The 12,669-nt window shown below is 41.9% G+C and overlaps 1 protein-coding gene across 2 annotated transcripts in view; it reads left to right on the top strand.

Moving 5' to 3' along the window:
* The first annotated feature begins 7,351 nt into the window (after positions 1-7,351).
* galnt18b (UDP-N-acetyl-alpha-D-galactosamine:polypeptide N-acetylgalactosaminyltransferase 18b) overlaps positions 7,352-12,669 on the top strand; it is a 116,953-nt gene continuing 111,635 nt past the window's right edge. For both annotated transcript variants that reach the window (XM_017707268.2, XM_017707270.2), the window contains exon 1: positions 7,352-7,589. In XM_017707268.2, coding sequence (XP_017562757.1) covers positions 7,352-7,589 — 238 coding nt within the window. The remainder of the gene's footprint in view (positions 7,590-12,669) is intronic.

Here is a 12,669-nt window from a genome sequence, read left to right as displayed (position 1 = left end):
TGATAAAACCAAATCGTCTCACGTTATAAAACCTTAGCTTGTGTTCAGTGAACCGCATAATCATAATATGCATTCTGAACATTCACCCCACTATTACAGAACCTCAGCATCTTCATCAACAAGCCTCCAGACATCAGTGGGCCTGTGGTTTTGGCGCCATTAAAATGCAATGAGAACTTTTTTTTTGTGAAGATAATGAATAATACAAGGCGTTTCCCAAGGCACAAACAAGAAGCTGATGTCACAATTTGGGTTTAATGTGACAGCCGAAGACACTGTCATTATTTCTGGTCGGGGATGAGTGTATGAGAACCTCTTGTGGTTTCAGATTTATTGACTTTATGAATGCCACTGTTTTGACAGAGCTTAGGAGAATGCCTGATGATTTATTGTCATTTTACGCAAAGCTGACTCCATATTTTGCAAAGATGTCGGCCTACAAGTGCACGATACACAGGCTTGTTTCTGTATAATGACAGCACGTAAGGTCATACATATTATCCATATGTGTTACAGTGCATCCGGAAAGTATTCACAGCGCTTCACTTTTTCCACATTTTGTTTTGTTACAGCCTTATTCCAAATTGAATTAAATTAATCTTTTTCCTCTAAATTCTACACAAAATACCCCATTGTGACCATGTGAAAAACGTTTTCTCGAGAGTTTTGAAAATTTATTAAAATTAAAAAACAAAGAAATCATATTTACATAAGTATTCACAGCCTTTGCTTAATACTTTGTAGAACCACCTTTGGCAGCAACTACAGCCTCAAGTCTTTTTGAATATGATGCCACAAGCTTGGCACACCTATCTTTAGGCAGTTTTGCCCATTCTTCTTTGCAGTACCTCTGAAGCTCCATCAGGTTGGATGGGAGACGTCTGTGCACAGCCATTTTCAGATCTCTCCAGAGATGTTCAATCGGATTCAAGTCTGGGCTCTGGCTGGGCCACTCCAGGACATTCACAGAGTGGTCCTGAAGCCACTGCTTTGAGATCTTGGCTGTGTGCTTCGGATCGTTGTCCTGCTGAAAAATGAACCGTCGCCCCAGTCTGAGGTCAAGAGCGCTCTGGAGCAGGTTTTTATCCAGGATGTCTCTGTACATTGCGGCATTCATCTTTCCCTCTATCCTGACTAGTCTGCCAGTTCCTGCTGCTGAGAAACATCCCCATAGCATGATGCTGCCACACCATGCTTGACTGTAGGGATGGTATTGGCCTCGTGATGAGCAGTGCCTGGTTTCCTCCAAACATGACGCCTGGCATTCACACCAAAGAGTTCAATCTTTGTCTCATCAGACCAGAGAATTTTGTTTCTCATGGTCTGAGAGTCCTTCAGGTGCCTTTTTGCAAATTCCAGACGGGCTGCCTTGTGCCTTTTACTAAGGAGTGGCTTTCGCCTGGCCACTCTGCCATACAGGCCTGATTGGTGGATTGCTGCAGAGATGGTTGTCCTTCTGCAAGGTTCTCCTCTCTCCACGGAGGAACGCTGGAGCTCTGACAGAGTGATCATTGGGTTCTTGGTCACCTCCCTGACCAAGGCCCTTCTCCCCCGATCGCTCAATTTAGACGGCCGGCCAGCTCTAGGAAGAGTCCTGGTGGTTCCGAACTTCTTCCATTTACGAATGATGGAGGCCACTGTGCTCATTGGGACCTTCAACGCAGCAGTAATTTTTCTGTATCCTTCCCCAGATTTGTGCCTCGAGACAATTTTGTCTCGGAGGTCTACAGACAATTCCTTTGACTTCATGCTTGGTGTTTGCGCTCTGACATGCAGTCAACTGTGGGACCTTATATAGACAGGTGTGTGCCTTTCCAAATCATGTCCAATCAACCACAGGTGGACTCCATTTAAGCTGTAGAAACATCTCAAGGATGATCAGTGGAAACAGGATGCACCTGAGCTCAATTTTGAGCTTCATGGCAAAGGCTGTGAATACTTATGTAAATATGATTTCTTTGTTTTTTAATTTTAATACATTTTCAAAACTCTCGAGAAAACTTTTTTCACATGGTCACAATGGGGTATTTTGTGTAGAATTTTGAGGAAAAAGATTAATATAATTAAATTTGGAATAAGGCTGTAACAAAACAAAATGTGGAAAAAGTGAAGCGCTGTGAATACTTTCCGGATGCACTGTATATACAGACCATTCCAGATAAGTATTTCAAACACACATATTTTCTAAGCCGCTTATCCTTCTGGGTTGCCGCGGGAGGAGCACTGGACAGAAGACACCCTGGACAGGTTGCCAGTTCATCACAGAACAGACATATACATCGATCAGGCATAACATTATGAGCACCTCCTTGTTTCTGTGCTCATTGTCCATTTTATCAGCTCCACTTACTATATAGGTGCAATTTGTAGTTCTACAGTTACAGACTGTAGTCCATCTGTTTCTCTGATACTTTGTTAGCCCCCTTTTACCCTGTTCTTCAGTGGTCAGGACCCCCATGGACCCTCATAGAGCACGTACTATTTGGGTGGTGGATCATTCTCAGTACTGCAGTAACACTGACGTGGTGGTGGTGTGTTAGTGTGTGTTATGCTGGTACAAGTGGATCATGCACAGCATTGCCGCTGGAGTTTAACGCTATGGCCACTCACTGTCCACTGTCCATGTAAAGTCAGAGATGATAGCTAATCTGCTGCTGCACAGTTTGTGTTGGTCATCCTTTAGTCCTTCTAGGACGCTGCCCAGAGGATACTGTTGTCTGGATATTTTTGGTTGGTGGACTATTCTCAGTCCAGCCGTGACACTGAGGTGTTTAAAAACTCCAGCAGCACTGCTGTGTCTGTAACTGTAGAACTACAAAGTGCTCCTATATAGTAAGTGGAGCTGATAAAATGAGCGTAGAAACAAGGAGGTGGTCATAATGTTACGCCTGATCGGTGTATGTTCACACACTTACACCTAGGGGTAATTTGAACTGTGGCAGGAAACCCATACAGACGCAGGGAGAACACAGAAAAGACCCTGGTCGCCCGGCTGGGGAATCAAACCCAGGCCTTTCTTGCTGTGAGGCGACAGCGCCACCCACTGCGGTATTTTAAACGGGTCCTATGTCCTATTTGATAAAACAATAAAGTATTCAGATCTTAGATATTCAAAAGGACTGTTATGATAACTCAAGGCATCACTGGAGAGAGTAATACGCTAAATATATATGCACTCTTCATTTATAGGGTACTTTCTATTAGGAGCAGGCTGTCCAAAAACCACACCCCTAAATTTGAACTGTTTTGTTTTGTTTATATTATTTAAAATGTTACCTTTTAAGGTGATGTTGAAAGATTTCAATTTATTATGTGTATAATTTTTACATAAAAAATCCTAGTCTTATTACATTCTAAGGTCAAGTCAAAGTCAAAGTCAAGTCAAAGTTTCTTTATATCGTGCTTTTTCCAACAGTTGTTGACACAAAGCAGCCATTCTTAGCTTATAGAAGCTCATAGAAATGCTGTTCAGTATTTTCATATCACAACTGAAGCACTGAGATTTTTTTAGTCCATAGGTGGAGCCTTATTTTGGCCACACCCTGCATTTTAGAGCAGGATATTGGGCCAAATGGCCATGGTATCAATTTTTCAGGAGATATTTTTGAGGGCGTACAATATAAGATGAGGCACTTCCATAACTGGAGTTCAAAAAATGATTAAAAAGTCACAGAGAAAGTGGGACTCCTAACAACCATGCAACCATGCAGAAGAGACCACCTGGGAGACCACCAGTACTGCCCCCATCAGATAAACAGCACTTAAAGCTTTCCTCTTTGAGAGAGAGGAGAAAATCAAGCTGCTTCAGATCTGAAAACATCCACAGGTGTTTCTGTCCATCCTTCCACTGTGAGAAGATGACTCAGCGCCGTGGGTCTGAAAGGATGTGTAGCTGTTCAAGACGAACCTCACTGAGAAAAGGAAAAAGGCAATAAAAAAGGGTGGACTGACCATCCCAGAGTCCAGACCTCAACAACATTGAATGTGGTTGGGGTCACTTGTACTTAATGGTTTTTTTGACTGGAAATAAAATGTGGATGGCTGCTTTTTTCACAGTACAATATGTAATAACAATAAGTAGCACAGGTATCAAATATATCGACACTGTTGGAACAAAACCTCATATCTGCAAAGCAGTATCTTTACAGTAGAAGGAAAAGACCATAACTTGCCAAGGAGGTTCTGTTTTTTTCCAAGTAATTTTGTTGTAGTAATTATAAAGTAAGAAAGTAACAATAAAATAAAAAAAGTAATAACTGGTGTTTTCAAATTATGCAATGATAAATAAACATCTATATTTATTCTACATCCAACTCTACACCCTAATCTTAACCTCTTATTCTCCAGAGCATGTTTTGGTTTGTCCGTCTGAATTTATCGTGACCAAATTGTCAGGCAAATTATTCAGTAACTGCATTGAAATAAATGCACATTTTATTTTATTTGTTTATATATTTTTAAGTTCCCTTCAAATGAACAGAACGTGTGTTTTATGATCTACACATATCGCTATATGTTTACAGTTTACTGCTGAAAGCCAAAAATCTCAGACGCTCTTTGTTTTATTTTAGAAAAGTCATTTTTACAGAGCAGATCACTGAAGAGACGCCGTCTGTTTATAGTTTATAGCCCAGATTTGTGGAAAAACGGGTCGACTTTCAGTAGAAAAACAAACTGAATTCAGCTTCTTTTATTATAAGGGTTTAAAATGACATCACCGTCTATTTGACTGGAAAGAAGACCTTCATACGATGCCCAGCTTCTGAATGTAGCTTATGAAATAGGAAAGTTAGAAGAATATGAGTGCGTTTAGGAACCACCGGTGGTTCCAAGGAGTTTACGAGGCTACCTGCAGTAGATAAGAATGCTTTGCACTCTTGGGTTAAGAAATAAAAGGTTTAGCTTTTGTAAAAACAAATTTGACATTGTAGGTTTCCTCTGATTGTCTCTCTCTCTCTCTCTCTCACACACACACACACACACACACACACACACACATATATATATATATACACCTACAGAAGAACACAGCTGGTCTGTTTCTCAAAATGCGCTGGAGGACGCAAAAAGGGACAATAAATGAAGAATTGGAGTAGCGTAGGTCTGGTGTATTCCCAACCTCCTTTATGGCTTATTACCCCAGCGCTTACGTGTCAGTGTGCTGCTGGAGCACTCGACACAATTACTGGCATCAATCTTTTATGCCGCCTTGCTATAAGGCTGTGAAAAGATGCAGTGCTTATTCCCCCAGTGTGGAGATGGGGAAAAAAATCCCTCAGACGCATTCATGTCACTGCGGAGCGCCACACTTCGGCGCCAACACAAAGAGGGCTGGGATCAATGCCACTCTGAATGAGCCCGCAGCTTCACTTTACTGCTGCGTCAGAGCAGAAAAGCTGGAACCATCAGAAGCAGCACTCTCACTCCTCTTCACTCTTGCTCCGTCAGCTGACCAGTCCATGCTCTGCGTTCCTTCTTAGCAACTGTTGTGAGGTAGGACAAGCTTTCTGGAATGCTGGTCACATCAAAGCTAATGGAGATTCAATTCAACATAATGCTGAGATTACAATGCTGCATTACTGAGCTGAACTGTGTTATTAGTTAATTGAAGGTTGGCAGCAGGGATGGATTACTGACCTGGCCAAACGGGCCAGCGCACAGAGGCCTTTGACCGCCTGTTCCCAGGCCCCTCAAGCTGTATTGTAGCATCTGGACGTTGTGTTTGCCATTCAAATGGGATCATTTAGAGGGTGTGTGACACCTATTTACCCTTCAGTGCATACAGAACAAAAGTATACTTTTGCGTTTTGCACTATGATTCAGTCTGGCTTAAAGGAGAAAGAGAAGAATGGATCAAGTTTGTCTTACAACAAACCTTTTCTTATTCACTGAAGGTCTTTTTCCTTTATATGGGCAGCCCATCATGTTTTTTGCTGTTGCATAAGATTCTGCACTCTCAGAAATTAAGGTACTAAGCTGTCCCTGGAGCAGTGCCCCTCGTGTCACTGGGGTGGGACCCTCGAGGGTGCATCTCAGCACCTTTAGTCAGGGAGCATAACTGAACCATAACCCACTGCAGTGATATGTTCTAATGAAATGATATGTTCTCTTCTTCTTTCCAGTCAAATAGATGGTGATGTCATTTTAAACCCTTACAATAAAAGAAGCTGAACTCCGTTTCTTTTTTCTACTGAAAGTCGACCCGTTTTTCCACAAATCTGGGCTATAAACTATAAACAGGCGGCGTCTCTTTGGTGATCTGCTCTGTAAACATTACTTTTATAAAATAATACAAAGAGTGTCTGAGATTTTAGGCTTTCAGGAGTAAACTGTAAGCATATAGCGATATGTGTAGCTCATAAAACACACGTTCTGTTCATTTGAGGGGAGATTTTACAATCAATCATTCAATAAATAGCCTTATGATGAATACAGATGGACGTGAATACAGATGGAAAAACCAGAACATACCCTAGAGAGTAAGAGGTTAAAAGACCTGCTCTTGTTTTCTGGAGATTCGAAGTACTGGCTCTTAAGGCGTTACACCAGCTATCAGGTGTCAAGGCTGTAAACTCAGTGTTATTCGAACCAGGACTTCGTCCAGGAACACTGCACCACTGACTTAATCTGCTTACTCGAATAGCTTTGGAGGAAGAGCACAAGGCAGAGTAAGAGCAAAGCCTAATTTGTTAAGGAAACAATGCGACCATTGCCGTGTTTGGAAACTGAGTTGTTTTTTTTTCTTCTGGGGATTACAGCGGGACACGCCCCCTCCCTCACCGCTCTTGGCTTATCGTCCAATCAGAATCGAAGATCGCAGCTCGGTCACGGGCGTATTACCCTACACCACGCCCACCGACCCCTCCCCTTTCCTATAACACGTTGCTGAGCGCTGGCGATGGAAGGCGCGAGGAGGCTGGAAGGTGTTGAGGAGCTAACGGTCGTTTTATGTTGACAGATATATCAGAAATCTGCGCGCGCGGAAGTGTGAGATGGGAATGGAGGAATTTAAGTAGGTCGGAGAAAAAGAGGCGGGCGAGACATTTACGCACACGGTGAGGCGCGTGAGGCGTCGGTAACTGTCATTTTTGGGAAAGATTTGTGAAAAAATAATAATAGTTAAAAAAAAAAAAACTCCGCGGGAAAAAAAAGTGTGAGGCGGGAACGTCAAGAGGTCGCGCGCCGTCCTCGCGGAATGGAACGCGCAGTTTGACCGTTGGAGGAATTTATCCGGAGCTGTTCACGCGCACGCTGAGGCGAGCGAGGCGACTCGTTCAGCTGCGAGGCAGCCGCGCTTGTCCGCCGAGCACCGGCCGTCTGGTGGAGGGCTGCTGCGGGCAGGCATGTCGGCATGGCTTGTACCAGGAGAACCAAAACTTTGGTGTCGACGTGTGTGATCCTGAGCGGCATGACCAACATCGTGTGCCTGCTGTACGTCGGCTGGGTCACCAACTACATCGCCAGCGTCTACATCAAAGTTCCCGTGCCTGTCCCGGCGAGAAAGTTGGAAGGCGACAAAAAGGGGGAAACTCTGCGGATTATAGAGCGACTCGACCGGCTGGAGAACGTCGTCAACCAGCACATACAAGGTAGGGCACTTTCTGGAAGACTGGGATACAGATACGGACAGGAAGGGAGGCGAGGACTGGGCTGCGTTTTACGAGGCTGAACTTGGCTTCCTATTCGCCAATTTCTTTCTCGTTCCACCTTAAATGGCCTCAGCCATGACTGCTGCACCATTTAAGGTGGAACGGGAACGTGCGATGAAGAATCTCACTTCAGCCTCATCTGCGTTTATTAGCAGACATTTTTTTAGGTAATGTTTTTCTGACCAGCTGCTACATTTCTGAGGCAAATATGTGGTACATAAGAACCAAAAGGCCACAAGGTTCGTCTCTTGGTCTAATAACGTTCCTTATTCCAGAACATTCGGGCTGCTTAAACAGTTTAGCTTAGTTCAATAGTTCAGCGTAGGCGCTAAGTATTCACACTATACCGGTATGAAGGCCGTGCGTTGGTCTTAGTAGAGAAACATTTCGATTTATTGCTCAAATCTGCTCTAAAACGCTTACAGTAGTCTAAATATTAGTAACCTTGCGTTCAGGTAAAACATAAGCAAGAGCAGACTGTTTAATCATTACCTGTGTTACATAGACTTAAGTGTGGATGCACATTCCTGTGGTTCTGTCATGGAAATGAAAATGTTAGTTAAACATGGCTTTTGAGAAGTTGTTGTGAGGTAAGTTTTCTCTTGAGCATCCTTCACAATTTCTTTTCCAGCTCAGCGTTAGATATATAATAAAGCCATCTGACATATTTGAGGATGATGATACGTATTGCCAAACCTTGTATCTCCAAAATGGTAACTTTACAGGAGAAGAAGAAAACCTGCTTTACTTATAATGGAAGTCTATGGAACCAGACGTCTTTCCAAGTAATTTTGGGCGGTTTCTTTTGGTCCATTCTTCATGAAATTTACACACAATGTAAAGGACAACGGGTGTTTTCAAATTATGCCAAAAAACAAAAAACGGCAAAAAATGGAGATACAAGGTTTTCTTCCAACAGCAGTGATATGCAAAATATCACTGGTGTGACATGCCACATATCAAACATTACCAAACTCAGAAAACAGGCCAGAACTGTCACCTATAGCAGATGGTCTAATTATTGTGACCCAAGTGGTCTCATCTTATTTTACTGATATCACGATTCAGCAGATATTCATTGCTGATATGGTGAAGACCTAGTTAGCCAAGATCTGGATGAGATATCACGCCTGTGGTTGTGAGAAGAATAATTTTTGAGGCCACTTAGTGAGAAGAGAGATTATTTATTATATGATATTCGTATGATTTATTATGATAATATCTGGACATAGTATTAATTTCTTTTTCTAACTAAAAGCTGATTAACCTGCTTTAAAAATACATACTATGCCCAAGTGTCATCATTTGAAGTGATAATTAACATTAAGGTTTGATTGTTGCACTTTCATAGGAAAGAGTATCTCAGGGGCCCTGGATCATGCTGCACTTCTCCTTGTTTGTGTTTTCATTGAATTTCCATTTTGTGCAAGTTTGTAATTCTTTGTTCCAAAAACTATGTTTGACTTATAGAGACTTTACATAAAGCAGCCCAATTTCCACAACCTGAGCTATTATTAAAGTAGGGCAGATGTACTTTGTGCCTGCCTGGGTTGTGGTAGTTTAGACACCTTTGCTTACGCAAAGTACTTTCAATATGTATGAACCATTACAAGCTCAGTAACGGAGACATAAAGAAAATGTTCAGTCCAAATTTCTATCCTTTCCCCAATGATTATCCAACATTGCACATTTCAGATGATCATAAAAGCACGATTTCCAGTTGAGGTGAGTGAAAACCAGAGCTTGAAGCTTTTTCTTGCAAATCCTCATTGCAGTTTTTTTCTGCCATAGTCATTTCTATACTAAAAACTGTTAGCTACGGTTGAAGCCCAGCAGAGTGTAAAAAGCTCCCAGTGCTTTGAGACAAACTGTGAAGTTCTGTTACTTACTGTCGGCACAGACTCAGAGATTAACCCATTTTTAATTTGACTACCCTCTTCAACTCCTTGAGACGACTGGTGGTTCCAAAACGCAATTTCTTTAATATTTCATAAGGCAGGTGTCATATGAGGCTGAAACTGTCTTGTTTCCAGTCATATAGATGATGTAATTTTGAGCTGAAAGCTGTATTTTTTTTCTACTGAATGTCGACCCATTTTCTCCAAATCTGCGCTATAAACTATAAACAGACGGCATCTCTTCAGTGACCTGCTCTGTAAAAATGTACTTATATAATATAATACAAAGAGCGTCTGAGATTTTTGGCTTTCAGCAGTAAATTGTGTGTGTGATCATAAAACACATTTTCTGTTCATTTGAGGGGCTTTCACAAAAAAAAAAAACATAAATAAAATTAAAAAGTGCATGTATTTCATGCAGTTACTGAATAATTTGCTTTGGTCACGATAAATTCAGAAGGACAAACCAAAATATACCCTGGTCAATAAGAGGTAAGACAGCGACAGGCACATTATTGACAGCTGTAGTTGGGTTTTAACATCTGGTTTAACTATCAAGTGGTTATGTTGTAAATAGATTTTACTTATTTGCTGTATTTTAACAACTAAAGATTTTCGACACTGTTTAAGTACATAATCAAACTCAAACAAGTCAGTTAGAGCTGTGTGTAAGAGTAAGTCTTGCCATGTAATGTAAACCTTTATGTAAGTGACTGTTGGTGTTTTTCAGAGCTCTGTCTATGAACTTGAAGAGGGCAATGGGCCCTAAACCTCCTCCTTCTGTGATTTGAGAAAGGGGATCCTGGGCCTCCACTTTGTTCTTCAGAAATCCCTGACGGTGACTTTAAAACTGTGACAAAAGCTTTTTCATTCCACCAAATTAGCTGCTGCCAAAATGTTTGGTCTCTAATCTGTTGCCTTACTTGAGTGGTGGACTTCTATAATATAAACATTTATATTTTTTCTTGAGTGACACCCCATTCTTAATCCAAAAGGTTTAACATGTCGACCAACCTTTTGCAGCTATAACGGCTTCAATTCTTCTTTGAAGGCTTTCCCCAAGGTTTAGGAGTGCGTTTATGGGCTTTTATTCTTCCAGAAGTGCATTTGTGAGGTCAGACACTGATGTTAGACGAGAAGGCCTGGCTCGCAGTCTCCGCTCTAATTCATCCCAAAGGTGTTCCATCGGGTTGAGGTCAGGACTCTGTGCAGGCCAGTCAAGTTCTTCCACACCAAACTCATTCATCCATGTCTTTATGGACCCCGCTTTGTCCACTGGTGCACAGTCAAACTTTTCCTGCAAAGTTGGGGGCATGAAATTGTCCAAAATCTCTTGGTGCTGAAGCGTTAAGAGTTCCTTTCACTGGAACTAAGAGGCCGAGCACAACTCCTGAAAAACAACCCCACACCATAAACCCCCCTCCACCAAACTTTACACTTGGCACAATGCAGACAGACAAGTACCGTTCTCCTTTATACAGAGATGCCCACAGATCGCCGGTTTGTTCCTTCTCCAACAGAAAAGCAGGTGTAAACACCAATTGTGCAAGGTGTTATCATCCTCAGCAGGCCCAAACAGTCTTCACCTCGCTAAGTATCAAGGATTTGTACCCATGATAGAGAGGCATAGAAAAGTACAGGACATTTTAAGATGACCTAAAAGGATGAGGCTCTTTAGAGACAGAACATCAATCATGAATATAGGAGTTATAAAATTAACCATAATCCAACAATGCCAAGTTTCTCTCACCATTCACAAAATCTTTGCATGTGTACTTATTCCAGCTAGAACAATGAGCCAGCAGTTACATAGTTTTTCCAACATGATTCGTGGAGTCTAGGCACCTCTGTAAGAAGTTAGATGAATCTGTTTTGACTATGAGCTTTCAGACAGACAGGGTGGCACCCACCGCCGAATCCAGGCACAAATGGACCCCACTGAGCCGAGAGGCAGCTACGCTCGGCTGATTACTTAAGCAAACATTCCCTCGCCGCAGTCACAGACACATTTTACTGTTTGGCACAGGCGGGCGGTTGCTGGAAGGCTTTCAGGCAAACTGAGTGCATTAGGGACAGATTTCTCTAGTCTCAACACTTCAGGGAGGATGCGTACAGCTCAATGAGGGCTTTTGAACGTCTTCCTGAGCACACCTTTGCTCTTTCTAATTGCTTCTTTTTTTATCTTTGGCAAAGACTTTCAGCAGCACTTGTGGCTGTCCAACACTTAGCTTAACTTTTCCTTTACCCTAAAGCTGGCACTCAGTCTAATCCTTACCTTAGTTTCATCCCAGCACCTAAAACGTATCTTAGCCATCTAAACTTAATGCTGTTCAAAATCGACAGTTTCACCAAATGGTGTCTTAACAGTTTAAGCGTTTGTAGATAAGCTGTAGGGGAACAGCAAAATATCATGCACCAGATTTTTTCACAGACTTCTTTGCACTTAAAGACTCGACTGGCTGGAGAATGTGAAAGGTACAGCATTTTCTGGAAGACTGGGATAGGAAGGGAGACGAGGACTGGGCTGAGTTTTACGAGGCTGAAGTTGGATTCCTGTTCGCCAGTTTCTTGTTCAAATTTTCCTGTTCCATTTTAAGTGCTGCAGCATTTGGCTGAGGCAATTTAAGGTGGAATATGAAAATTCAAACAAGAAACCTGCGAGCAAGAATCTCACTTCAGCTTCATCTGCGTTTATTAGTAGACATTTCTTTAGGTAATTTTTTTTGACCAGCTGCTACATTTCTCATTTTTTGAGGCAAATATGTGGTACATAATAACCAAAACACCACAAGGTTCACCTCTTGAACTAATAATGTTATACCAGAACATTTGGGCTGCTTAAACAGTCAAGCTTAGTTCAGTAGTTTACTGTAGGCTCTAAGTATCAGACTGTACCAGTGATTCTTGTCCCAGTGACTGGGTATCAGCAGTGTACATGCTGTATAAGTGATTTAGACTGAATTTCCATTGTGATACATAATAAAAATGTAGTGAATGTTCCTTTGAAAATGAAAAGGTCTTGCGTTGGTCTTAGTAGATTATTTCGATTTTCTCACATCTGCTCTAAAATGCTTACAGTAGTCTTAATATTAGTAACTCTGCATTCAGGTGAAACATAACCT

The sequence above is a fragment of the Pygocentrus nattereri genome, chromosome 15 (assembly GCF_015220715.1).
Source record: "Pygocentrus nattereri isolate fPygNat1 chromosome 15, fPygNat1.pri, whole genome shotgun sequence".
Lineage (NCBI taxonomy): Eukaryota > Metazoa > Chordata > Actinopteri > Characiformes > Serrasalmidae > Pygocentrus > Pygocentrus nattereri.
This window is presented reverse-complemented; position numbering and strand designations above follow the sequence as displayed.